Source organism: Musa acuminata, chromosome BXJ2-7 (genome assembly GCF_036884655.1).
Source record: "Musa acuminata AAA Group cultivar baxijiao chromosome BXJ2-7, Cavendish_Baxijiao_AAA, whole genome shotgun sequence".
Lineage (NCBI taxonomy): Eukaryota > Viridiplantae > Streptophyta > Magnoliopsida > Zingiberales > Musaceae > Musa > Musa acuminata.
In genome coordinates this window covers 32700198-32726843 of record NC_088344.1, presented here as the reverse complement: position 1 = coordinate 32726843, position 26646 = coordinate 32700198, and the positions used below count along the sequence as shown (strand labels likewise).

General features: G+C 37.7%; 4 protein-coding genes across 4 annotated transcripts; 1 reads left to right on the top strand and 3 right to left on the bottom strand.

Annotated features, from left to right (window-relative positions):
* Positions 1-3927: 3927 nt before the first annotated feature.
* Positions 3928-5154, top strand: LOC103992955 (uncharacterized). The gene has a single exon (XM_009412885.3). It carries the CDS (start codon positions 3928-3930, stop codon positions 5152-5154), a length of 1227 nt encoding a protein of 408 aa, XP_009411160.2.
* A 4620-nt stretch (positions 5155-9774) lies between these two features.
* On the bottom strand, positions 9775-10155 carry LOC103992954 (disease resistance RPP8-like protein 3). The gene has a single exon (XM_009412884.2). The coding sequence runs from the start codon at positions 10153-10155 to the stop codon at positions 9775-9777; it is 381 nt and encodes a 126-aa protein (XP_009411159.2).
* A 1019-nt stretch (positions 10156-11174) lies between these two features.
* Positions 11175-15374, bottom strand: LOC135617637 (disease resistance protein RPP13-like). Its single transcript, XM_065118067.1, has 2 exons — positions 14890-15374; positions 11175-13643 (listed from the first exon to the last, which is right to left on the bottom strand). The coding sequence occupies exons 1-2, from the start codon at positions 15342-15344 to the stop codon at positions 11450-11452; spliced, it is 2649 nt and encodes an 882-aa protein (XP_064974139.1). The 5' UTR covers positions 15345-15374; the 3' UTR covers positions 11175-11449.
* A 2831-nt stretch (positions 15375-18205) lies between these two features.
* LOC135616403 (protein RECOGNITION OF PERONOSPORA PARASITICA 7-like) lies at positions 18206-21956 on the bottom strand. The gene is made up of 2 exons (XM_065115596.1): positions 21501-21956; positions 18206-20485 (listed from the first exon to the last, which is right to left on the bottom strand). The coding sequence occupies exons 1-2, from the start codon at positions 21953-21955 to the stop codon at positions 18292-18294; spliced, it is 2649 nt and encodes an 882-aa protein (XP_064971668.1). The 5' UTR covers position 21956; the 3' UTR covers positions 18206-18291.
* Positions 21957-26646: the final 4690 nt, after the last annotated feature.

The following is a 26646-nucleotide window of genomic DNA, read 5'->3' as shown; positions in this document are numbered from 1 at the left end:
AGAAGAGGTACTATTTTTCAAAAATAAAATCATTTAATAAAATAAACATCCATATAATAAAACAAGTGAATGAATGAACAATAATTTTTTTGACTCAAACTTCAAAAAATTCATCACATACGTCTTTATGAGTTGCAAGTTAATTATCTTGCAATGTATCTTTCATAAGAGATTTTCTAAGACTAAAATAGAAAAATAATATAGCAAATATATTAAATGTATTACGAGGAAAATTAGCAAGACGGGTCACTCTCTTCTTAAAAAAAAGAATAAAATTAGTAACTCTATCATACCTAATGAGTTGATTAGTCATAGTCTTATTTCCTTCTCTATACACATATGTAAATCATATACACATTAGCACGACCCAATGTGGACTAAAGATCCTTCTAATATTACATTTAGAGCATCCGAATCAAACCCTTCAAATCATATTCGATGTGAATGCACTTAAAGCCTTCAAAGTAGCGAAGGTGGATAGATCGATCACATAGAAGTTCAAGTTCGGCTGACCCAATTTGCCAAACTCAGTATAATTAGACTCAAACCCCACCCATACAACTTAATATCGACCTAACATGACCCAACCACATTATAATTATATTATTCTTTGAGCTTAACTGACAACAAAGATGATATACAACTAAACATGCCCGTCGTTCATCAAGATCACACTCAAATCTCAAAGACAACCCTGCCTTCCCCAAAAAGATACAACTTTGAGATTCACACGATCTCTGATCCATCATATTATTCTTTTAGATATAAATTAGTTTTAATTCGTCACTTTTCTAACCATATCTGGTTCCTCCCCCCCCTCCTCCTTAATCAAAGACGAAAAGGGTTTGTGGAATGGTAACACTTACACGAGAGGAGAAAAAGGAAACAAATTGAGAGAGTAAGAAAGAGAGCAAAAATTTTCAGATTGTTTTATCTCTTCTCACTTATTTGAACTCTGTAAAATAGTTTTGAAACTCATACCTTTGATATTGTTTAGAAAAATTTGATACTGTTCTCTCTAATAAGTATTTCGAGAGTACCTTAGTAGTACATTGATCACTCATTATTTTCGTTTTGATATCTTATCTCTACATTAGCATCCTTCTTCTTGTTTGATTCCTTGATACATTAAGGTCGCATCATACTTAGAATCTTATTGAGTCATTTTTTTCATCTCATGCAATGACTAACTTTGGACACTAACATTATTCAGTAATTTTTTTATTTTTTAATCTTTATTCGTTGTATAACTTATCTAAAAAAAGTGTCTTAGATATCTTATTATATATATATATATATATATATATATATATATATATATATATATATATATATATATATATATATATATATATATAGGCTTTGCATAGTCATCGATTTGAGAGGTATCAGGAAAAGATAAATAAGCAAGAATATCTTTAGAGAGGTCACGCTAACATAGAGGATGAGATTGATTAGTTAAGGAATAAACAAATAAATCATACTTTAAATTTTGTTAAAAAAAATCTAATAAACCTTTTGGTTTATTAGATTTTTTTTCAATAAAATCTAATAGATTCTCGTGAAGAAGCTTAATTTTCACTTATATTGTATATTTCAAGAAAAAACATACAATATAAGTGAAAATTAAATACGAAGTTAAAAGAAAATATGAAAGTATGCAAGTGTTGTCTTAAGTGAATTCTTCAGTTTTGTACTATCATCGTGAATACCACTAGATATATTATTATTCAAGCATGATTATAAAAAATCAAAAGATATTCTAAATCAAAGGATCGAGAAATCAAATAAATAAAAAACTTCTCTCTTTTCTATATTTTCTTTTGTCCTACTCCTTCATTTTCCTCATATTTTTTCTCTTTTTTCTGAATTTTTATTTCATTACATCGATTGATTTGGGAAAATCTTATTTATAAGTTCTCCTAACCAATTGGACAAGAGTAAGTTCACAAATAGAAATATCAAAGAAATAAGAAAAGAAAATGGGTCCAACTTGAGTTCATGCCCATGCCCAATCATCCAAATCAAATACATCCATATTAGCTTGGGTCAAACAAGATAAGAAGGAACCTATTAGCTTGGGTCAAACAAGATAAGAAGGAACCCAAAACACGAAAGGCATATAAGTGAAAAAGCAAATTGAGGTAAATTGAGCTCTCCCTTAGTGTTCCAATAATCCCCTATAAAAATCAAAATTTTTTGATACAAACAAATAATTAATTATAAAATATTTAAATAATAAAATAAAAAAAAGAAACTAAAAGATGAAATAAGAGGTGCTAAATGAGACATCTTTTCAAAAATAAAATTATTTAATAAAATAAACATTCATATAATAAAAGAAGTGAATGAATGAATAATAATTTTTTTGACTCAAACTTCAACTAATTCATCACATATGTCTTTACGACTTGCAAGTTAATTATCTTGCATATCTTTCGTAAGAGATTTTTTAAGACTAAAATAAAAAAAATAATATAGTAAATATATTAAATATATTACTAAGAGAATTAGCAAGATGGGTCACTCTCTTCTAATAAAAAAAGAATAAAATTAGCAACTCTATCATACCTAATGAGTTAATTAATCACGATCTTATTTCCTTCTCTATACATATATGTAAATCACATACACATTTGCACGATCCAACGTGGACTAAATACCCTTTTAATATTATAATTAGAGCATCCGAATCAAACCCTTCAAATCAGATTTGATTTGAATGTACTTAAAGCCTTCAAAGTAGCGAAGGTAGATGGATTGATCACATAGAAGTTCAAGTTGGGCTGACCCAATTTGCCACACTCACTTTAATTAGACCCAAACCTCACCCATATAGTTTAATCTCGACCTGACTTGACCCAACCATCTTATAATTATATTATTCTTTGAGCTTAACTAAACATGATCCTCGTTCATCAAGATCACACTGCCTTCACCGAAAAGATACAGCTTTAAGATTCACACGATCTCTGATCTATCACATTATTTTTTGGATGTAAATTAGTTTGAATTCGTCTCTTTTCTAACCATATCTGGTCAGATATACCCCTATCAAAGGTTCGTGGAATGGTAATATTTCCACGAGAGGAGAAGAAGGAAAGGATAATATATTGGAGAGATTACAGTAACTAATTATCATCTTTCTTTAATGGTAAGTTAGGCCACTCCTAATCCTTCCATAATCCACCCTCCGACGACCATCCGACGGCCCCGATTCCTCCGCTAGAGTCAGTTTCACTGTCACCAGTAGAAGAACGCACGGCATGGAAACCACTCCAGCGATTGGCGCCGGAACAGATTTATTGTTGGGAGGGCAGCAGCTTTCCATCTCTTCCATCATTCCCCTCTCCCGATCCCTTCTCCTCTCCTCCTCCTCCTCCCTTGTTCTCCCACTGTCTCCAGCTCTGCTTTCCTTCTTTGCATCCTAACTCCAGCGAGCTAGGTGAAGCACCGGCAGCTGCCAGCTGTGGAAGCTTCCAAAAAGTCGGGCGTTTCCTTCCGGTTAGTCTCTGCTTCTCTTGATCCAAGAATCCCGATTTGCTCGAACGTCGTTGTTGCGTCTCTTCTTCCCCGAGCTCGCCACTTTGTTTTCTTGCCCATGGCTTCTTTGCATGCGGTTAGGATCGATAGGATCTGCGATAAAGGTTGCTTCTTTTTCCCTCTCTCTCTCTCTCTCTCTCTCTCTCTCTCTCTCTTCAGCTGGAGATTGAGCCATGGCCAGCTGGGGTTGCTGTTCTTTATGCTCCTCTCGGTGAGGAACACAAGTAGGTCTTTGTGAAGCTGGGGTTTCAGTTTCTTGATAACCGAAGTTTTGCTGTTGGTTGTTTCTTGATCTTTCGTTTCTTGTGTGACCTTTTGACAGAGAAGAGACAGATTCTTGCCGTCATCCCGACTTCTGATGCCTCTCTGATCTGTTGGTCAGGAATGGAAGCTCATCTCATGGAGGGCGGAAGCCATTACAGGACTGAGGGCTCTGCAGTGCGAGTAGAAGACCGACACGACGAGAAGCTGCCGTCGAAAGGACCGCGGTTCGGAGATGGCAGAGCTGCGGTGGATCAGGAGGTGGTGTCTCCGGATTCAGGGGATACAGAGACAGCATATGGTAGTGGTGGTGTGAGAGGTCACCAATCCGTGAGTAGTGGCGATGGGGAGCTTCCCGGCGATGAAGACTCCGACGACGAATCACATCTCCGTGACGATAAAACCTTCGACGAGGGTTCCGGCAGCTCCAATCGCAAGCATCCAAACAAGGGGCCGAAGGTTCCAACATGTCCGGAGTGCGGCAAGACCTTCCCATCAGATAAATCACTGTTTGGCCACTTGAGGTGCCACCCGGAGAGGGATTACAGAGGAGCTATTCCGCCTCCCGGCGCAAGGAAGAAGTCACGATCGAACGCGTATTCTTCGGTCGCAAGAGGGCCACCTGTGACGAAGTGGTCGACCCCGAAAAAGGGTGGAAAAGGGGCCGCCGTCGATGAAGATTCCGTTGTCGTTGTTGCTAAAGCCTTGTTGCTTCTGGCTGATGGAAAGCCATGGGGTCAAGAGACTCCCACCGTCGAGAAAGAAGCACCTGAGACGAAACAGTTTATGAACACTCGTTTTGGTGGCACTGATGTCTTAGCTGATCGGAGCTACGGGAATGAAGTGATATCAAGCTACAACAGTGGTAGTAAGAAGAGGAAGATCAAAGAGCAAGCGAACGATTCTGGCACGCCTACACGTTGTCGAAGATATCAGTGTAGTATTTGCTTCAAGACGTTCGCTTCTCACCAAGCACTCGGGGGACACATAGCCAGCCACAACAAGAACAAGAGCAATGTCCAAGAAGCTCCCATCGCCGCTGAAAACGGGTGTGTCCATATTGCGCCCAATGCAGTCAGCAAAGCGGCAACAGCGGAACACCGATGCACGATCTGCAACCTGACATTCTCGACCGGGCAGGCTCTCGGTGGCCACATGAGACGCCACTTCAATGAACTACAGAATCAAGCTTTGTCATCCTCAGCACACTCATCTGAGAGCGACAAGGGAGCAAACCACGGGATGTTACAGAACGGAGCTCCATCATCTCCGGCAAACTCATCCGAAAGATACAAGAGAGCAATCCGTGGCATGTTTGACTTCGATCTCAATGAAGTGCCTGATCTCTAAGAAGAAAACGAGTCTGCAAGTTCTTTCACTCACCGGTTTTGAAGAATAGAGAATTTGGAATTGAGATAGTTTGGATGCAAGTTCTTTAACTGCAAACAAAATTGCATTTAGACTTTAATTCTCTCTGTGGAACCTTCATCTTTTTCATTCAATGTCCTGCACTGCACCTGTTTGTGAATGTTATGTGATGTAGTATAGAGGTGGAGGGGAAACAAGGATCGTGACTACCACTCGACTCCTCTCTCTTTCATTCTTCCAAGCAAAAATCACTGTATTGCATGTAAATTGATCGAGCAGTCTACAGATGAAGGAAGCAGGATGGTTTGAAAGTCTTTGACTTAATCGAGTAGCACTCATGCTTTGAGCTTTCAGATGTAGGAAATAATGAGGTGGATATCCAATGTTTCAGATGACCTTACACCATTCAACCTAATTCTAGGATTTCAGGTCAACCTTATTAACAAACGTATAATCCATATATATAATTCTTCAGGAACCTTATTATGTTCCTGAAAATGCTGATTAGTGGAAACTTTGCATCCTCTATCATGGATAAGATATAGAATGGAACTTTAAATGGAAAAGATGAAGGATTAGTATTTATCTGTATGTCTCTGTTAAATGCACTTTATTTTTTGTTGGTTAAAGAACTTGCTGGCCAAATCATGCGTCCACCACACTGATTGCTCTTGTTCTTGTTGTGGCTGGCTATGTGTCCTACGAGAGGTTGGTGAGAAGCGAACGTCTTGAAGCACCACACTGATATCTTGGGCAACGTGTAGGCGTTGCAGAATCGTTCGCCTGCTCTCATAGTTACGAACATCAGAGCCACCAAAACGAGCGTTCATTACCTGTTTTGTCTCAGTTTCTTCTTTCTTGGCTTTGGTAGTCTCTTGACCCCTTGGCTTTCAGGCTTTAGCAACAATGACAGCGGAATCTTCGTCGATGGGCGCCCTTTTTCGACCTCGACCATTTCGTTGCAGGTCGCCCTATTGCCGCACTCCGGATATCTTGGAACCATCGCTCCCTTGTTAGGAAGCTCGCGATTGGAGCTGGCGGAACCCACATCGACGGTCTTATATATGTGATTCGTTATCAGAAGCCTCATCGCTGGGAAGCTCCCCATCGCCACTACTCACACCACCACTACCAGATGCTCTCTGCATCCCCTGAATGCGGAGACACCGCCAATCGCTTGAATGCTTTCCTACCGGTGACAGTGAAGCCGTTGATAGTGGCGCTTTGACACTGGTGACAATGAAACCGACTGTAGCCGAGAAATCAACGCACCAGTGTCAACGGTTTCACCGTCACCAGTAGACGAACCCAAGGCATGGAAAGCACTCAAGCGACTGGCGTCAGAACAGACTTATATATTGTTGGGAGGGCCGCAGCATTCCATCTCTTCCATTATTGCCCGATCCCGATCGCTGGCCGCTCTTCTCCTCTTCCTCCCTTGCTCTCACCTCACCCTCTGTAACGGAGGAATCGGAGCCGTAGGATCGTCGGAGGATGGATTATGGAAGGATTAGGAGGAGTGGCTATTAAAGAAGATGGTAATTAGTTACTGTAATCTCTCCGACACATCATCCTTGGCTTCTTCATTCCATGAATCCTTATCATCATCGATCGGGGATTGTATCTGATCAGATATGCTTATAAAAGAGATGAATTCAAACTAATTTACTTACAAAAAAAAAAAAAAAAAATCGATGGATCAGAGATCGTGGGAATCTCAAACCAGGGGCTCCGTCCATAGAAGATCATGGATTCTTTGAGATTTGCGCTTGCTCTTGATGAGCGGCGGTCTCGATGCCCCATGTTTAGTAAATCATCTTTGTAGAATGATATAACTATGATGTGGTTGGGTCAAGTCAGATTGAGATTAAGCTATACGGGTTGGGTTCGGGTCTAATTAATGTTAAGGGAGTGGCAAATTGGGTCTGCCCAATCTGAGCTTCCATGTGAATGAGCCGCCGCCATCGAGCTTCACTAGCTTGAAAACCGGGGCACTCGTTTGATTTTCTTATTTTTTGATATTTTTATTTGTGAAATTAGTTTATGTGAACTTACTAGACTACCCTCCTAACACAATCCACCGCCGTTGCCACGGTGCCATATGGATGATTGAGCATGCATTTGGTTTGGATGAATGGGGTTTGAGGGGAGGTTTGACCCAAGGCGATGTGCATGCATTTGATTTGGATGATTGAGCATGTTCATGAACTTTAAGGTGGACTCGTTTTCATTTCTTTTCTTTTTTTAATATTTTTTTTATTTGTGAACTTACTAGATTACCATCCTTGTAATCTATCAATCACATAGAAGTGGGAGACGACTCGATCAGGTTGGGTTGACGCAATTTGGGTGCACAAACGGAAGGTGGGGAAAAAATTATGGGAAAAACCTTACCTCAGTGGAAAAAGGAAAATTCAGAAAAAATGGATAAAAATATGAGAAAAATGGAGGAGGAGAAGAAGAAGATGAAAGGAGAGAAAGAAGTTATTTATTCATTTGACTTTCTAATGTTCTTGTTGTCAAAATATATTCAAATTATTTACAATCATACTCATAGAAAAAACTATTCGATGTATCTTGGGTGATTTTCTGTTAGATATTTGCACGAGTTTTAGGAATAGAATGATGTTTTCATACTTCTAGATTTTTTTTCTAATTTTTTATTTAATTTTTATTAATATTGCATATTTTCAATTTCATCCAAGTGTCAATTTTTGTATTATTGTTGCAATAAAATTTAAAGTATGATTTATGAGTTTATTCCTCCATGAATCCATCTCATCCTCCGAGGCTTACCTCCCTGAAGGCATTCTCACTTAGCTTCTTTGATTATAAATCAATGATTCTAATCGTAATTCATCTCTTTCTTGTATTATTCCTTTCACGTTTATGACTATGCAAAACCTATATATATATATATATATATATATAGTATAAAGAGAACGGCATGATACTATCTTAAGAAGCTTATATAAGATAAAAGAAAAGTTAATAGTGTTAAAATATTAAATCAAACTTTATATTAGATATAATTTTAATTTAAGAGTCTTAGTTAAGATAGGAGTTATTATCAGAGTTAAGGTCTTGAATTTCTCCTTCTATAAATAAAGAGCTTATATAATAATTTATAACATAATTTGGAGTAGAGATGACGTGGAGATAAAATAGACTAATTCAGTATAAACTTTTAACTTTGAAGTATCTCTTGTATTCATTAGTATTGTAACTCTATAATTTCTTAATATCCATCATATTTAAAATAATTCATCAAATAAAAACTTGCGATGTTATCTCCAAAATTGATCATTGCATGAGATGCTTGACTATTAGATGAGCAAATACAACTAAGAAAACAAAAAAGAGAGTGTTAGTCTTTGATGAAAGGATATCAAGTGCGGTAAAATCAAAATCAAAATCAAAAACATAATTAAAAATATATTTATACTATGAAAAAAAAAATATATAAAAATAAAAAACATGCGGTGAACGTGGATCGAACACGCGACTTCAGTCTGACGCTCTCCCAACTGAGCTATCCCCGCTTGATATTTATTTTTGATATTACAAATATATATAATAATATAGTGGTGGAAAGTTTACTAATATTTATGAAAACAATAGACATTGATATGAATGTAATCATGTCAATTGTTACTTACACACATAAATATTATACATTTATCTATTTTGTTGTGTTCATAAAGGATTATGTGATTGAAATTGATGCATTTATAGATTTCCAAAGACTTCATACAATTTAGAGATCCATACACATGGATGCATTGATCAATGTGTGTCATAGAATCATTCTTATATTGCTGTACTCTTTCATTCTCATGACTTGGAATTTATATGTTTTCTGAATGAGAGTTTCATTTTCATATGTGTCACTGTTTGCTTCTTTTTTTTTTTGGTTCAAAGCCTTTTCATTTAGGGTTACAACATTAGCTATCTCCCATACTTATTATTTTTATTTTTGATTTCTTAAAATAAAATATTAAGCTAATTTAAAGTTATTTATAATGTCAGAGAGTATTCTAAAATGTAAGCAACATTAGCAATGAAGATGAAATTTGATCTCAATATCTCACTATCAAGGTTAATATGATTAATATAAGTTGATTTGTTTATATATAAATGCATGTTACCTTCTACAACATAGTTGTAGATATGGAAGTTTCATTTTCATGCGCCCTAATTAGACACTTGCTACTGAATTTACTATATTACATATAGGAATATATTTTTGTATGTAGTGCTATCGCCACTAAAAATATAAAACCTTTGACACGTAGGGCCTCATAAAAAAAGAAATATAACGTAGTCTACAGTGAAAACTAAGAGATACAATACATAGTTCTTAACATGACTCTTAAGACACTTATATCCCAAAGTCAGATGACAAAGTTATCATAAGTGATATAATAATAAATGTAGTTTCGAAAGATTGACCTGTGCTTATTTTCAACTCTCAGAAGCATTTCGTGGCTTCTTGTACTTAGGTCTTTCCTCGTTTAAATCTGACCATGAAGTACTACTAAATAGAGGGATCTTTTCATCGAACTGGATAGAGATGAGTGCCATCTGCGTGTCCTCAACTTCTTAGACGCTATCTGTTTCAATGCAATGAACATGCTGTATCTTGTGATAATCCTCTCCAATGTCCTTCTCAATCCTTCCTTTGATCACATCCATTTCAAGTATGACAAGTCGGTCTTTGGTCAGTCCCCGCAGTCCCTCGAGGAGCGTTCTCATGTTACGACAGCCGCAGAGCCTTAGTTCCCCAAGGCAAGGCATCGTCCCCTCTTCCACCCTCCATTCTGTTGATTTACTCAGCGCATCAAATAACAGTAGTCGAAGGCGTGGGAACCCGCCCTTGGGTAACTCCAGAACGCCCACCATGAATGCATCATCCGACAAGTCAAGACGTACAAGATTAGGCAGTGTTGCGAGTGTGGAGAAGGCATCATCATTCCCCAGCATCGTCCGTGACAATGTAAGATGGGTCAGATTGGGAAGGAAGCAGCTACCGTCCATGTCCATTTGATGCATCCTTTGGTACCTCACCAGTGGTCCGTACACATGCAAGGATCGAAGGTGAGGGTGGTGAGTCGAAGTCAGTAACGTTGCTGGTAATGCTTCTCCCCATAATTTCAAGGGAACAAGTCGAGCTAATTTCTCGAGAGCACTGGCTAAGGCTTCAATATCAACTCCAAGCGTCGAAGATCTTTCATTTTCTCCAGACTACCATCCCGTACCCAATCCCCACTCGCAACTGTCTCGAGTGTATGCATGTCTTCCGAGCAGCATGCTGCTTTGGGCTCCATCATGAAGTCTCCAGGGAGTAGCACACGTCTTAGAGATTGGATACTCCAAAGTGCATTGGGTACCTTCGGTGTGAGTGTGATTTATGTCGAGTCTGTAAATGGCAGAGATCGGCGATAGACGAAGGCGATTCCCTTACATTTGAATACCTCAGGTTTATGTACCTTAATCGGATTAAGTCCCCGATCTCCTTTGGTAAGCGGTCAATGTGTATACACTGCACTTGTTGCAGGCTGCATCATATGGACATGGACGAGAGCAGGCTGCTCGGATGGCCATCGAATCTGATACCTCCCAAACTCAGAACAGCTCCATCTCATCGTCGACGCCCTGAATGCTTTCTCGCCTAGCTTCCCTACCACTATATCCACCGCCGCAGCAGCCATCTATCGATCTCTTCCTCTTTCTTGTGCAGCTTGCCAAGAAAGATAAAAACATTAGAAGCAAAATATCACAACGATATGTGATCAAATTGTCTTCCGCTTAGTCCTCAATTCAGACTACACTTCGTCAAAACGGTTATAGTAAGTGATAGGGAGAATGATGACATCAGCATTGACCTACTGACTCACCCGACAATCCGCTTCCAAAAACTAGTCAATTAAATTCGTTCATTTTGATTGTTTTAAATAACTAATCCATCATCCAATTTGATATGGTTCTAATAACTACGAGGAAACTACAACAAGACGATCCAATATAGATAGGAACATACATACATATTTATTAGGTGCAGAAACAATATAGGAAGAAATATAACAATGTGTGTATTGATACAATGCATTGTCTAATTAACAGTTAAGTGGTGGTGGCGTGAGAAATTGGGGTCGCTGCTTCGGTGGAAATGGACATAATTCCAGTGTACGACCAACGTGTCTGATGAACACAGTTGGCACTGAGGCTAATGGTATTGTTTCCTTTTCCATGAATTAAAACGTTCTTGTTTCACCAGTTAGGCCTCTATTTGAATGGAAGGTACGTGCTGGATCTTGTAATAATCATCCCCAATATCCTTCTGCATCCTTTTGTGGAATACTTGCATTCCATACAGTGTCAATATCTCCAGTTGGGTGAGTCCTCGCAGTCCCTCCGGGAGCATTCGCAATTTGTTGCAGTACCAAAGACGTAATTCTCTGAGGCAAGGCATCGCCCCCTCTTCCACCCTCCACTCCTCCAAGTCTTGTAATGTCCCAAGAGACAAATATTGCAGCCGGGGGAAGCCATCCTTGGGAAACACCAAAACGCTCCCCACGACTGCGTCACATAAGAAAGCAAGCCGTTCGAGGTTAGGCAGTGTTGCGAGTATGGAAGAAATATCATCACTCTCCAACCTTGTCCCTTGAAGATTAAGACTTGCCAAGTTGGGAAGAAATGGAGCGTCGTGGTGGATATTGTCCATATGAAGCCCCTCCAATGGTCCCCTAAATTCTAGGTGTCGAAGGTGAGGGTGATTAGATGAACACAGTATATTTGCTGGCAACGCTTCTCCCCTCATTTCCAACCAAACAAGTCGGTTCAATCTCCCGAGAGCATTGTCCAAACCTTTGGAATCAGAGCTTGATATTTGGGACAAGCCCAAGCGTCGAAGGTTTCTCATTCTCTCCAAGCTACCATCCCCTACCCATTCCCCACTTTGAACTTCCCACATTGTATGCATATCTTTCAGGCAGCATCCTGCTTTTGGCTCAATTGCTGAGCCAACTCTGAAATGTCTTAGTGTTTGGATCTTCCAAAATGAACTTGGTATCCTCAAATTATTACCCAAAAAGATAAAGGTCTGTAGATGGCAAAGATTTCCAATAGATGAAGGCAATTCCATTACATTTGAAAATGTCAGGTTTAAGTACCTCAATAGGATCAAGTCTCCGATCTCACTTGGTAAGCTTCTAATGGATACAAACTGGAGGTCCAACACCCTGAGAAACTTGAATCCATGAATCATAGATTTGCTTGGCATATCGACATCATATGTAAGGAGGAAAAGAAGCGACCGTAGTTTAGGGATAGAGAAACCGAGTGATGTATATTGATGCACGCCTTCATCATCTGTGATACTAAGACGTCGTACATCAGTTGAATCGCCTTTGTCGCTAATGGATCTGCAAAAATTGAGTTTTCTAGATTCATAACGAGCCAGGTCTAGCAGTAGATCATGGATTCGAACAGATACCACACTCCCAATCTCATTCCTTCTTTCCACCTGTATCATGCACCTGTTGATAAGCTCTATCAAATACATCTCTGCCAGGTCCTCCATTGTTTGACCCTCCTGGTCTGATCCTACGAAACCCTCGGCAATCCATAAACGCATCAACCTATCAGCGCCGATGTCGTAGTCCTCCGGGAATGCAGCAAAATAAAGAAAGCAAGACTTGAGATGATGAGGTAGATCATTGTAACTGAGAGCTAATATTTTGTGAGTTTGATCATCGGTTTTGTTAGGTGCATGAGAAATACGTTCCAAGGTTTGGCTCCACTCGTAAGCTTCATGCTTCCTCCGTAGCAGCCCGGCTAATACCACGATCGCCAGAGGTAATCCGCCACATTTTTGGATGATTTTATCCTGAAGATGCTGCAAATGAGGTGGGCAACATGCATTAGAAAATGCTTTTTTGCAGAACAAATTCCAACTTTCCTCCGACTCGAGAAGTTTGGGATGGTGCGGAGGGCTGTCCGGGTCTGCAGTTTCGGCAACATCCATTTTACGTGTGGTGAGCAGTACTCGAGATGCTGTGAATTCTTCGGGAAAGGCTGTATTGATTGTTTCCCAATCTGATACCTTCCAGATATCATCCATCACCACCAGATACCTTGTTCCTTTTAAATGCTCCCTGATCTTGTTTTTCACCTCTTGTTCAGCCATTTCCCTAATTTGATTGTTCTCTATGTTCAGAGTTTGCTTCATGATATTGGTCAAGAGTTCTCTAGCTGTATACGATTGTGACATATTTATCCATGCCCGACACCGAAAATGATCTTTGACGGCTTGGCTATTGTAGACTTTGTTGGCAAGTGTGGTTTTGCCCGAACCACCCATACCGACGATGGAAATGACGGCACGTCGTGTTACATGGAGATCACGTAGCTGATCCGTGATGACTTGAATATCGTGGTCAAAGCCAACCACATCCTCTGCTACATCGTATCTGTACTTATAGACAGTTGCTATCATAAGTGAAGAACGAAATTGAAATTATATAGAAACGTTATGAGACAGACATTTAGAAGATCGGTTTTGGGAGAAACAAAACTGAACGAGAATTCTTTTACGAATCACTAAAATCAAAGGGGTTTTCAAGTTATCAAATGGTGCCAATACAAGAAGTTGGGAGCCAATACATTGACAATAGATAGATCATCTGCTTGATTTTTAATTCTTTAAATCTGGGATTACGATGCTTTCCTACGGAGATGGCACAACAAAAATGAACTATTTCTATAAAAAAATATTAAATATTTTCTTGGTACAAAATTTCCTAAATGTTATCTTACATGTGACCTATATTAAGAAAAAGTCACCCAGACGGTTTTGGTAGATGCCGACGTTGAGAATTACATAAGTCATCTTAAGATATTTGATTTGGTCCTTGTTGTTATGAGTATAATATGAGGTTACATAATAGTTAATGGGCAAATAAAATTATTTTTACTCGTCAAACACAAGGAGATTATCAAACTTATTTTAGATCATGATGAGTAAAAGCATGAATGATAAACATTAAGGGTGAAGCATTTCCTATTGATAATGTACAGTATATATTATAGGCGTATCATTATTAATCAAGCTATAGGCATCGATTTTGAGTGTATCATTTCAAAAGGCATAGATTTAAAGATACTAATTACTTTTGAGTGTATCATTTCAAAACGTTCCGATATGTTCATCCAAAGACTTATTCTTGAACAATCATGGCTAAAGATAATTTTATATTATGTTGTATATTCAATACATTTTTTTTTAAATGAAAATAATCTTTGATAAGGATATTAATGTTACTATTATTAATACCATTATTTTCATTTAAATTTTCTATTTGTTATATCATGATATATACTGTAAACAATGTATGATTGAGGACACATATTAAAAAGTTGATAATTTATCGATAGTTTTGTTATATACTTCTTTTGCCTCCTTAATTGAATAAATCTATTTCGTCAAGTCAGATAGATCAATATTCTTTATTCATAATTTTTTTTATCACTAGATAAATTGATTAGCTTAGATGTTGATCCAAATCTTTTATTTTTTGGGGGATAATTTTTATCTTATTAATGATAATTTCATGCATAGTCATGCAGAAATATTTGTGGCTAAAGTACATAAAATAGAAAAAAAATGAACAAAAGAGATTAAGAGTATAATTTTTATGTAACGAAGAGAATGCTTACCTGAGAGTAAGATATGTATCCTCGATGGGGGATAAGGATGAGGATGGAATGCCTTGGATGCCAAGCTCGGATGCACGCTTGGATGTCTCTTGAAGATTCCTGTTGATGCGCTGCAAGCTCTTTGTAAGTTGATGGCTAGCAAGAATTCGAGTTAGGAGATTAGCAATGTATTTGAGGGTATGTTTTTGCCTTGATCGACCCACTCGCAATGTATACTTGTCCACCGTATCCTCTATGTCATAGGCCAAACCTCGAATTTGGTTTACCCACTGTTGTACCAATTCACTATGCTGATCTCTAGGTTTTTGATCCACATCCTTAAGAAAAGATAGTAACAATCTTAGTGTTCTCCTAGACACCTCTATCTCGTCATCCACATTCAAGAGGAGTATGACTTCTCTCAAGGCATACTCACTCAACTTTCCTAACACCATGTCGACTACTGCACCTGCCATCTATCTCTTCTTCCTTTTCCTTACTCTCTCCTATTTCTCCTTCGTTGGTGGCTATATAAAGCTCACATATAATGTAACAAGTCATCCAAGACACTTCTTAAATAAGCTGACATAGCGAATAAAGAGATGATGGAAGGGCATGATGTGCCTTGCGTAAAATGGTTGCCTTGTGAGCGAATCATATGCATATAGTGAGCTATTAGCCGTTCTAGCATGCTTACAGTTGGCCGTGGAGTAGGATGTGAAGCTCCTTAAGATTGAATTTGATTCTACGGATGTGGTGAAACTACTTTCTACTACAATGGAGCCGACTCAGAGACTAATTAATGTCTTGAGATATGTAAAATTCTTAGTGAATTTCTTCCAAGAAGTCAAAGTTTTTTATACTTTTCATGAAGAAAATAGATGGTTGGCTCGATATGCTCAGTTAATCAGATCTTTTTTTTTTTTTTTAATGAAGAGATCACGAATCGGATCCTCTTTTATCTTTTTCGAGTGCTGCTGGTCGTATTCATCTTATCTGGTTACTGTGAATTTTCTTTTGATAAAAACCAAAAATGGTGTAAACCTCATGGACAGAACCAAATTCCCAGTGCAGCGTGATGCCTATCGTGATATGCCCAGCATAAAATGTAATCATCGATCATGAATCGAATCATATGCCTAGATTAACATGTACACCCCATGCTTTATGCACATCATTATCTTTCAAGTTGGAACTAATATGAATTTGAGACTGAGATGACCAACTTTAACCAACTTGTACACACACACACACACACAAACCTTTACTTATCTTATAGGAATAGTTTGAAATATCTTCCTACAAATAAAATATAGAACGATTCATTCCGGTTTGTTCACTCATGTTAAACCAAGTTTGAGCCGAGAGATCCAAAACCTTTTTTTTTTTACAAAATAAAATTAAACTGAACAAAAATGAAAAATAACCATTAGCATCCGCGGAAACCAAAATATCAAGTTCAAGAGGCTACTACTATCCTATCCAAGTAGGGTGAATACTTTGAGTGTTTGGAAAATAATAGATGAAAACTATATTTCAAATATGTAATGATGTAAGCGTTGTTTGATAAAATTATATTGTATTTCAAAAGTCTAATGAATATTATGTGACACATTTTTCCTTCTAATATTTTAATTATTTTTCGAAAGTATATAAATTAATTAATTAATTAAATGAATGTATTAATCTTATAAAATATTTTGTATAATCTTCGAAAATAAATAAATAATTGTGAGAAAAGGGACAACACAAAAATAAAGAGAAGGGATGAGGAAATGAGGGTTATAATTTCTATTATATAGTGGTAATTTTATGATTTTAGATAATATAATAGGATAATTTAATTTTTTTTATTTAAATTATACTAGCATCCTGTAGATGCGAATATAATTTGAGCATTGGCAAGTAAACATTTTCAATGTAGCATTCAAACTAAATATGATTTAAAAAAAAATTATCAAACATCAATTTATATTTTAAATGTGTTCCCAAATACACCTTATTTATAGTAGCAAACCCTAATTATAATATTAACTTCCCTAAACATATGATAAATTGATAGGTAAGAAAAGAAGATATGAACACTAGCATGTTTCGAATCAAGCTCAAAATTCTCCAACTTCCCCAAGTAGATGAGAAATTTATAGTTAAGAAAAGAAGACATTAACATCTATATATTTAGAACCATCAAGCTCTCCAAGAAGGAAGAATGTCTTCCTCCTTAACACTTCCAACCCCCATCTTGGATTTAATAAGTTTAAAAATAAATATTGTTCAACAAAATATATTGCTCGTCTTTCAAGCAGCACCTCTAATTTAAAAATATATCCAAACTATCCTTTAATTTTTTTGTATATTATAGTGATTTGGCCTAATATAATACTTGTGGCTGTTTTGGCCACCATAATAAAAATATTATAGGACCTAATAAAAAATACTATCAATAATCAAAATAAACTTGTATCCTCAGTTAAACTAATTATAAGCTTAAAAATATAGTAGTGTAACGGCCCATGGGCAATGATAATTAAAGAGATACAACATGATATCACTTACAGTATTTTCTAATAACCTTTATAGTATTTTTAGTATCTCAATAGAACACTGTAAACACTATAAAAAAATACCATAAATTCTATTGAAAAATATTATGATAGTTAAAAATTGATAAAAAAATAAGCGAAAAACTTTGGTGACAATTTTTTTTAGTATGTTAGATTTTTGAAACTATTTGAAAAAAAATAAAAGAAAGAATATTATTTAGGAAATACTCAAAATATAAATATTTTATAAAAAAAGAACCATTCGATACCATTAAAGATCACATCACTCTAAGGATTCAAAGAGTGTCGACAATAACAAATGTATAAATAATAACAGTAGTAGTCGAAAATCTTTTCTCGAGTTAAAATTCATCTAACCAAATAAATTAAATTTTATACCCAAATGAGTAAAGGCATGTGTCTAAAAATTAATTGTGAGAGAACAATCGAAGAATTGCTCAACAAATTCATGTTGTACAGGGCAAAAGATACAACAATTCTGTCCAAATGTAGGGAGAATACTTAACACTCGCCTTGACAATTAAGAGATGAATATTTTCTCTATCAACTTAGTATTAAGGATAAAATTTTACCAACTAATCTAATGGGCATATGAATTTAATTAATAAGTTGACTTGTTTATATCTAAATGTATGTTACATTATACAAAACGGTTATAGTAATTTTTATTTTCATTTCAATATTGAGAGGTACATACATATGTATATATACAGAAATAGAAAGAAATATAACATGTCCGTCTTCATACAATACATGTCTAATTAACATTTAAGTGGTGGTGGCATTAGAAATTGGAGTCGCTACTGCGGTGGGAATGAACATAATTGCTGTGTAGGACCAACGTGTCTAATCAACACGGTTAGTCCTTAATTTTAATGGAAGGCACGTGCTGGATCTTGTAATAATCCTCCCCATTATCCTTCTCGATCCTTCTCTCGATTACTGGCATTCCAATCAGTTTAAATAGCTTCAGTTGGGTGAGTCGTCGCAGTCCCTCCGGAAGCATTCTCAAGTTGTCGCAGTCCCAAAGACGTAATTCTCTGAGGCAAGGCATCGCCCCCTCTTCCACCCGCCACTCCTCCAAGTCTTGCAATGTCCCAAGAGACAAATATTGCAGCCGGGGGAAGCCACCCTTGGGAAACACCAAAACGCTCCCCACGACTGCTTCATATTTTAAAGTAAGACGTTCGAGGTTAGGCAGTTTTGCGAGTATGGAAGAAACATCATCACTCTCCAACCTTGTCATCGCAAGATTAAGGCTTGCCAAGTTAGGAAGAAATGGAGCGTCGTGGTGGATGTTGTCCGTATGAAGCCTCTCCAATGGTCCCCTCAAATCTAAGTATCGAAGGTGAGGGTGATTAGATGAACACAGTATATTTGCTGGCAACGCATGTCCCCTCATTTCCAACCAAACAAGTCGGTTTAATCTCCCGAGAGCATTGTCCAAACCTTTGGAATCAGAGCTCGATATTTTGTACAAGCCCAAGCGTCGAAGGTTTCTCATTCTCTCCAAGCTACCATCCCCTACCCATTTCCCACTTTGAACTTCGCACATTGTATGCATATCTTTCAGGCAGCATCCTGCTTTTGGCTCAATCGGTGAATCAACCATGAAATGTCTTAGTGTTTGGATCTTCCAAAACGAATCTGGTATCGTAAATTCGTCACCGACTAAGATAAAGGTCTGTAGATGGCAAAGATTTCCAATAGTTGAAGGCAATTCCTTTACATGTGACAATGACAGGGCTAAGTACCTCAATAGGATCAAGTCTCCGATCTCACTTGGTAAGCTTTCAATATAAACACGCAGGAGGTCCAACACCCTGAGAAACTTGAATCCACGAATCATAGATTTGCTTGGCATATCGACATCATATGTAAGGTGGAAAAGAAGCGACCGTAGTTTAGGGATAGATAAACCGAGTGATGTATATAGAAGCACGCCTACATCATCTGTGATACTAAGACGTCGTACATCAGTTGAATCGCCTTTGTCCCAAATGGATATGCAAAAATTGAGTTTTCTAGCTTCATGACGAGCCAAGTCTAGCAGTAAATCATGGATTCGAACAGATCCCACACCCCTAATCAAATTCCTCCTTCCCACCTGTATCATGCACCGACTGATAAGCTCTATCAAATACATCTCTGCCAGGTCCTCCATTGTTCGACCCTCCAGGTCTGATCCTACGAAACCCTCGGCAATCCATAAACGCATCAACCTATCAGCGTCGATGTCGTCGTCCTCGGGGAATGCAGCAAAATAAAGAAAGCAAGACTTGAGATGATGAGGTAGATCATTGTAACTGAGAGCTAATATTTTGTGAGTTTGATCATCGGTTTTGTTAGGTGCATGAGAAATACGTTCCAAGGTTTGGCTCCACTCGTGAGCTTCATGCTTCCTCCGTAGCAGCCCGGCTAAAACCACGATCGCCAGAGGTAATCCGCCACATTTTTGGATGATTTTATCCTGAAAATGCTGCAAATGAGGTGGGCAACATGCATTAGAAAATGCATTTTTGCAGAACAAAGTCCAACTTTCCTCCGACTCGAGAAGTTTGAGATGGTGTGGAGGGCTGTCCGGGTCTGCAGTTTCGGCAACATCCATTTTACGGGTGGTGAGCAGTACTCGAGATGCTGTGTATTCTTCGGGAAAGGCTGTCTTGATTGTTTCCCAATCTGAAACCTTCCAGATATCATCCATCACCACCAGAAACCTTGTTCGTTTTAAATGCTTCTTGATCTTGTTCTTCATCTCTGCTTCATCCATTTCCCAAATTTGATTGCTCTCTATATTCGTAGTTTGCTTCATGATATTGGTCAAGATTTCTCTAGCTGTATACGATTGCGACACAACTATCCATGCCCGACACTGAAAATGATCTTTGACGGCTTGGCTATTGTAGACTTTGTTGGCAAGTGTGGTTTTGCCCGAACCACCCATGCCGACGATGGAAATGACGGCACGTCGTGCTACATGGAGATCACATAGCTGATCCGTGATGACTTGGATATCGTGGTCAAAGCCAAACACTTCATCTGCTACATCATCTCTGTACTTATAGAGAGTGTGTTGTTATCATAAGTGAAGAAAGAAGTTGAAATTATATCGACACTTTATAAGATATTTAGAAGACCGGTTTCGGGAGAAACAAAACAGAACGACGATTCTTTTATGAATCACTAAAATCAAAGGGGTTTTCAAGTTATCAAAGGGTGCCAATACAGGAAGTTTGGTAGCTAATACATTGACACATAGATCATCTTCTTACTCATAGAGATGGCACACCAAAAATTAACTATTATCTTATATGTGATCTGTATTAAGAAAAAGTCACCCACATGGTTTTAGTAGATGTCGATATTGAGAATTATATAAATCATCACAAGACAATTGTTATGAGTAATACGAAATTGCTTAATAGTTGATGGGCAAATAAAATCATTTTTACTCGTCATAAACAAGGAGATTATCAAACTTATTTTATATCATGATGAGTAAAAGCATGAATGATAAAACACTAAGGATAAAGCATTTTATTTTTATAATGAATTGGAGTCCCATATAACATATGCGTATCACTGTTAATCAAGCTTTAGGCATCGATTCAAGTTTCAAAAGGCATAGATTTAAAGATACTAATTACTTTCGAGTGTATCATTTCAAGAAGTTATGATGTGTTCATCCAAAGGCTTATTCTTGGACAATCATGGCTAAAGATCATTTAATATTGTGTTATACATTCAATACATATATTCTTTTTCTAAAACAGGGGGATGAAAAATGACCTTTGATAAGGATATTAATATTGCTATTATTAATACCATTATTTTTATTTAAAATATTTAATTATTATATCATGATATATATTGCAAACAAAGTATGATTGACGACACGTATTAAAAAGTTGATAATTTATTGATAATTTCGTTATATACTTCTTTTATCTTATTAATGATGATTTCAAATAGAGTCATGCACAAGCATTTGTTACAAAAGTATATAAAAAAAATGAATGATAAAAAAGATGAAAAGTATAATTTTTAAGTAACAAAGAGAACACTTACCTGAGAGTAAGATTTGTGTTCTTGATGGGAGACAAAGACGAGGATGGAATACTTTGGATGTCAAGCATGGATGCATACTTGGGCATCTCTTGAAGATTCCTATTGATGCGTTGTAAGCTCTTCGTAAGCTGATAACGAGCAAGAATTCGGGTTGGGAGATTACCAATGCATTTGAGGCTATATTTCCACCTTAATCGATCCACTCGCAACGTATACTCATCTACTACATCCTCTATGCCATAGGCCAGATATTGAATTAGGCTTACCCACTCTTGTACCAATTTATTATATTGAAATTTAGGGTTTTGATCCACGTCCTCCAGAAAGGATAATAACAATCTTAGTGTACTCATAGACACCTCTACCTTATCGCCTACATTCAAGATGAGTATAACTTCTTTAAAGGCATGCTCGCTCATTTTTCCTAACACCATATCAACTATCGGACCCGCCATCTTTTTTTTTTTTCCTCTTTCTTTCTCTTTCTGATTCCACCTTCATTGGTGGCTATGTGAAGCCTATATATAATGCAACAAATCAGCTACATAGCGAATAAAGTGATGATGGAAAGGCATCATGTGCTTTGGGTAAAATTGCTGCCTTGAGCCTATCATATGCGTAGCTTGAGATACTCCTTCTTGAAAGCATAATCCCATCAATAGAAGCACGTATCACATGCCTTCCGTGCCATGTTCATGTTCAACTAGTTTTTGTTACAGATTCTCCAATGTAATGATCTTATATATTAGATTAGATGTGCTTTCATTAGGTGAGAACGAACATGTGGTAATCCAAAAGAATTATACATTACGTGTAGGTAAAGCCAAAGAAAAAGAACAAAAGAGCAAAGGCAATTCATATTTTATTCTTTCATTTGTCCATTGCATTACAAAGGGATCGCTTTGAAGTGTGACAGTGCTAAGGGCAGTGTCAAATTGTTTCATGTTATCCATGGAATTAATGACAGCTATTTATTATGATGTCTCCTGTTTTTTTATAAAAAAAATCACCGAATAGATTCGAACTCTTTTCACTTATACAATAATGCACTAACCAATCGGATATTTTAATAAAAAATATGATATGTTTTAGTTAATATAAATATTTGATCAATGGGGCATTGCACCTTAACATAAAATTTAATTAAACTTAAGAATTAGCATGCGATATATTTTATTGCGCCTAATTTCTCATCACTTATATTCAAGAAGAGTGTGACTTCTCTAAAGATATACTCATTCATCTTCCCTAACACCATATCGACTGCCACACTTATCATTTATCTCTTCTTTCTCTTTTTTACTATCTCTTCGATTTTGCCTGCAAAGCCTATATATAATGTGTAACAAGTCGTCCAAGACACTCCCTTGAGATGAGCAGACATAGCAAATAAAAAATTAATCGAAGGGCATGATATGTCTTACGTAAAACGACTATCTCGTGAACGCATCATATGCGTAGCGTATGATAGTCCCTTCTAGAAAACGTAAACCTATCAATAGAAGAGCGTATCATATGCCTCGCGTGTCATGTTCATGTTCCATAAGTTTTTGTTACATATTCTCCAATGTCATGTTCATGTTCATGTTCCATGATATGCCTTATGTAAAACGACTACCTCGTGAACGCATCATATGCGTAGCGTATGATAGTCCATTCTAGAAAACGTAAACCTATCAATAGAAGAGCGTATCATATGCCTCGCATGTCATGTTCATGTTCCATAAGTTTTTGTTACATATTCTCCAATGTAATGATCTAATATATTAGATTAGATGTGCTCTCATTAAGTGAGAACGAACATATAGTAATCCAAAAGAATTATACATTACGTGCAGGTAAAGCCAAAGAAAAAAGAACAAAAGAGCAAAGGCAAATCGTATTTTATGCTTTCATTTGTCCATTGCATTACAAAGGAATCGCCTTAAAGTGTGACAGTGCTAAAGGCAGTATCAAATTGTTTCATGTTATCCATGGAATTAATGACAGTTATTTATTATCATATTTCCTTTTCATTTTAATGAAACGTTACATATTAAAAACGAAAACGAGCTTAAGGGGTTATATAAACCCATTGACAGCTATTTATTATGATGTCTCCTATTTTCTTAATAAAAAAATCACCGTTATATTAATAGATTCGAACTTTTTTCACTTATACAATAATGCACTAACCAATCGGATATTTTAATTAAAAATATGATATGTTTTAGTTAATATAAATATTTGATCAATGGCATTGCACCTAACATATATTTTAATTAAACTTAAGAATTGGCACCTAATTTCTCCGCACATAATCATAGACCCTTATTTTGATATAATGAATTATATATATATATATATATATATATATATATATAATAGCAAACAAGGTACATTTGTCACATATTTCAAAGTGATTATTTACATACTTATTTTGCCTAATGTGACCGAAATAAATGCATTATCACAAACCAAATAGATCTCATTTAGAAAAAGTTTTATATTTTGTGCGGGAATATTCGTTTAAAGAAAATATGATAGCGTGGATGGAACACGTGATCGATATTTATATTAATATTCAGTCTGACGATTTTCTAACTGAGTTATCCCCACTTGTTATTTATATTAATATTAATATAAAAGGAACAAACATCTCATTGAATTTTCATTTTGGAAATGGACATACGAGATTGCATCCAAGTGAGGACGATCATCACATGATGGTGGTGATGATGCTTCTTGCAAACAAAATCTAGCACAAGATGATTACAATTTATACTATATAGTGGTAATCTTATGATTTTAAAGAACATTATTGTTGAATCTCGGATTTTGATGATGAAACTAATCGATATATGTTTATGTTTTAATCTGCGTTTTGAGTGACGCAAGATGCTTCGATCATGATGAAACAATTAAAGCAAGAAAAATCATGTTGTGCCGGAGGATAACATGTCAAAATATTGGACATCGGGCCAGTGGATCGGTCGACGTATCGACAAAAGGCTTTGGGCCGTAGATTCGAGCATCAAGCCAAGAAGAGCGGATATTGCACCAAGGATATCGGAGTTGCGGAGTCAACTGGCCGATTGGACAATAGGCCGTAAGAGAAGACGATGCGCCGAAGAATCGAACGAAGCGTCGAGGGACCAATGACATACCGGACAACTTGATTAATGCTTAGTATTAATTGTCTAGATCGAAATATATTTTTATATGTGCAGGATTAACTACGATAGCAAGGTATAAAGCAAAATGAAGTCCCGGAGTCAAGATCGAGATCACGTTGGGAGTTCAAGAGTTCGTCGGAAGTCTGGACGTTCATTGGAAGTTCTAGAGAAACCAGCCGAGAAATCTTGGAGCTTGCTAGAGAAGCTCATCGAAACTCGCCAATAAAATCGTCGTGAAGTCCAAGAGCTTGCCGGGAGCCCGCCGGAACATTACCGAGTAATCGTCGGAAGTTCGCCGGAAGATCGTCGGAAGCTCACCAGAAGAATAGACATAGGGACTTGTTTAGCTTAGCAAATGTCTTAGGATTTCGTAGTTAGCACATAATTAAGAATAGACATTGGGTGGTGGTACCGCCTGTGCCCGAGGAACCCGAGATGAGATGTTTTTAGGCTCCAAGTTTGAATCAACTTAAAGCCTATAAATACCCCTCTCATCTCTGGTTAAAGAATAGAGATTAAAAGAGAGAAAACGTTGTTACCATCATAAGTGAATTCCCTCCTCCAAGTCTAAGTATTAGAATTCTATTTATAAAGGAGAGTGGCTGTTTGTAAGGGTTATCTCCTAAACCTGTTTAAAGGAAAAGAGGAGAGTAAAAGTGTTGAATCTCGTATTTTGATGATGAAACTACTTGATATATGTTTATGATTTAATCTGCGTTTTAAGTAATGCAGGATGCTTTGATCAGGATGAGACAATTAAAGCAGGAAAATCATGTTGTGCCAGAGGAACATGTCAGAAGATTCGACGTCGGGTCGGTGGATCGGTCGATGTATCGACAGAAGGCTTCGGGCCGTGGACTCGGGCAACGGGCCAAGAAGAGCGGGTATTGCGCCAAGGATATCAGAGTTGCGGAGTCAACTGGCTGATTGGGCAATAGACCGTAGGAGAGGACGATGCGCCGAAGAATCAGACGAAGCGTCGAGGGACCAATGACATACCGGACAACTTGGTTAATTGCTTAGGACTAATTATCTCGATCGAAGTTTTGCTTTAATTGTGCAGGATTAACTATGATAATGATGAAGACATATAGCGAAACAAAGTGTCGGAGTCAAGCGCGAAGGATTTGTTGCGAGTTCGAGAGTTCGACGGAAGTCCGAAGGTTCGTCGGGAATGCTACCGGAACTAGCCGAGAATGAGTTGGGAGCTTGCCGAAGGGTTTTTTCGGAAGCTCGCCGGAAGGTTCGTTGGAAGTTTGCGGAGCTCGCCGAGAAAGATCGGAGCTTGCCGAAGAAGCTCGTTGGAACTCGCTAAGATCAAATCGTGAAGTCTAGGAGCTTGCCGGGAGTCCGCAGAATGGTTTCCGAGAGTTCATCGGAAGACCGCCGGAAGATTACCGGAAGCTCGCCAGAAGAAGTCTTGACTTGCGGACTTTGTAATAGCTTAGAAAATGTCTTTAAAATCATAGTTAGCACGTTAATTAGGGTTAGGATTAGGTGTTAATCCTATAACCCAAGTAGGGCCCAATTAGGCCCAAGTTCGGACTGGTTTGGACCAAGTTTGGAGCCAAACCAAGTGAGCTGAAATAGTGAAAGAGGTGGCACCGCCCAAGAGAGGATCTCCCAGCGAAGCTGGGAGGTGCAACCGCCCCAGGCAGGCGGTGGCACCGCCTGGGGCTCAGTCTCCGAGCGAGACTGGGCGGTGCAACCTCCCCTGACAGAGAGGTAGCACCGCCTGAGCTCGGTCTTCGAGCTTTGGCAGGCGGTGCAACCGCCTCAGTCAGGAGGTGGCACCGCTTGGGGCTCAGTCTTTGAGCCAGACTGGGTGGTGCAACCGCCCCTGAAAGAGAGGTGCAACCACCTGGGCTCAGTCTTCGAGCTCTGCCAGGCGGTGCAACCGCTCCAGTCAGGAGGTGCAACCGCCTGATCCCGGAATTCCAGGATTTGATCGTTTTGAGCTCCAAATTTGAACTGGGTTGGGGCCTATAAAT

Bases quoted from the DNA above. Each gene is read 5' to 3' on its own strand.
- LOC103992955 (XM_009412885.3), top strand. From the start codon at position 3,928: ATGGAAGCTCATCTCATGGAGGGCGGAAGCCATTACAGGACTGAGGGC.
- LOC103992954 (XM_009412884.2), bottom strand. From the start codon at position 10,155: ATGCTGGGGAATGATGATGCCTTCTCCACACTCGCAACACTGCCTAAT.
- LOC135617637 (XM_065118067.1), bottom strand. From the start codon at position 15,344: ATGGCAGGTGCAGTAGTCGACATGGTGTTAGGAAAGTTGAGTGAGTAT. The intron at 13,644-14,889 runs GTAAGCATTCTC...CTATAAGTACAG, and splicing joins GATACATATCTTACTCTCAG to ATACGATGTAGCAGAGGATG.
- LOC135616403 (XM_065115596.1), bottom strand. From the start codon at position 21,955: ATGGCGGGTCCGATAGTTGATATGGTGTTAGGAAAAATGAGCGAGCAT. The intron at 20,486-21,500 runs GTAAGTGTTCTC...CTATAAGTACAG, and splicing joins AACACAAATCTTACTCTCAG to AGATGATGTAGCAGATGAAG.